The 1,413-nt window shown below is 38.5% G+C and overlaps 1 protein-coding gene across 1 annotated transcript in view; it reads left to right on the top strand.

Annotated features, from left to right (window-relative positions):
- The window catches only part of mkln1 (muskelin 1, intracellular mediator containing kelch motifs), a gene marked incomplete at its 3' end in the record, with an annotated part of 40,622 nt that overhangs the window by 34,526 nt on the left and 4,683 nt on the right, over positions 1 to 1,413 (top strand). The window contains 2 exon segments of the mRNA XM_014027401.1: positions 564 to 785; positions 878 to 1,007. Coding sequence (XP_013882855.1) covers positions 564 to 785; positions 878 to 1,007 — 352 coding nt within the window.

Below are 1,413 nucleotides of genomic sequence, written 5' to 3'. Positions count from 1 at the left end.
CAAAGATATATATATATATATATATCTTTGATTTAACCAGGTAGATCTCTCTTAAATTTAGATTTTTATGGGAGACTTTAAAGTGTCCCTTTAAAAAAGGAGATTTTAAGGTCTAAATTTTTTTCCTATACATATTTATTCCACTCAATTAATGTGTGATTTATTTATTTTCTATTATAAGTTTTATATCGTGAAATATATCGTTACCGCCACTCATCATAATGTATATCGTGATATGAATTTTTTGCCATATCGCACATTCCTAGCTCAGTCCTAGGAACAACTAAGATGCTGAACAGGACCCTCAGCCTCCCAGGTCTCTGGCGAAGGACCTGAGCTGGAACCAAAGAGGAACCACCTAAGTGGGGGGGAAATAGGGGCAAGCTATTAGTTAAATTTTGAGTGAATATAATTGAAAACATATAGAAGTTATTTAATATAAATAAAGTCTTAATTGGGACAACAAGCTCGTACCATTTTATCGCCTCAGCTTCCTGCTGACCTTCAGCACTTCCTGTTTTTCCAGTCCCTTATTGCTCACTCGTTTTTTGTTCTTCTTACAGATGTGCATGGACTCAGAAAAGCATATGATCTACACGTTTGGCGGACGCATCCTAACTTGTAACGGTAGTGTGGAGGACAGTCGRACGTCCGAGCCACAGTTCAGTGGCCTCTATGCGTACCATTGTCAAGCTGGGACATGGAGCCTCCTGAGGGAAGACTCGTGTAACGCTGGGCCAGAGGACATTCAGTCCCGCATTGGTCACTGCATGCTCTTCCACAGTGTGAGTCCAGGCAGAGCTGTTTGCTTTTGGATGACATATTCATTCTTGTGTTGACATACTGAGTTAAATATTTTCTCTATATTCACCCTCAGAGGAACCGCTGTCTGTACGTTTTTGGGGGTCAAAGGTCAAAGACGTACCTCAATGACTTTTTCAGTTACGATGTGGATGGAGATCATGTGGAAATCATTTCTGATGGTACAAAGAAAGACTCAGGGATGGGTAAGAATACATTTTAATAACTTGCTTTTAATATCAGATCRCGTCTTCAAAAACAGAAAAGATTCTAGTTTGTATTTAAAAAAAATCCATTTCAGCACGATACGATGGGTCACATTTAAAGTCAATTATTTCAGTTCTAAACATGTACCGTATTTTTCGGACTATAAGCCGCACCCCCAACTTAAAAAAAAACTGTACACCCAAATTTGCCGTCAAAAAAGTGAATTCAATATCAAAACATAAAAAAAGCAAACCTTTAGGAATTAAAGTTCGGAGGAATACAGTTCATTTAACCGACCTTATTTTGATAGTTTTCTTTAACAGTTTCTGGTCCAACAAAACGTATCATTCATCGTCCTCCGGTGCACTGAAACCATCGAAGTCCTCCACTTCAGTGTCGGAGTTA

Source organism: Austrofundulus limnaeus, unplaced genomic scaffold (genome assembly GCF_001266775.1).
Source record: "Austrofundulus limnaeus strain Quisiro unplaced genomic scaffold, Austrofundulus_limnaeus-1.0 Scaffold646, whole genome shotgun sequence".
Lineage (NCBI taxonomy): Eukaryota > Metazoa > Chordata > Actinopteri > Cyprinodontiformes > Rivulidae > Austrofundulus > Austrofundulus limnaeus.
Note: the sequence above shows the minus strand (reverse complement) of the source record. Positions and strands in the feature narration are given on the sequence as shown.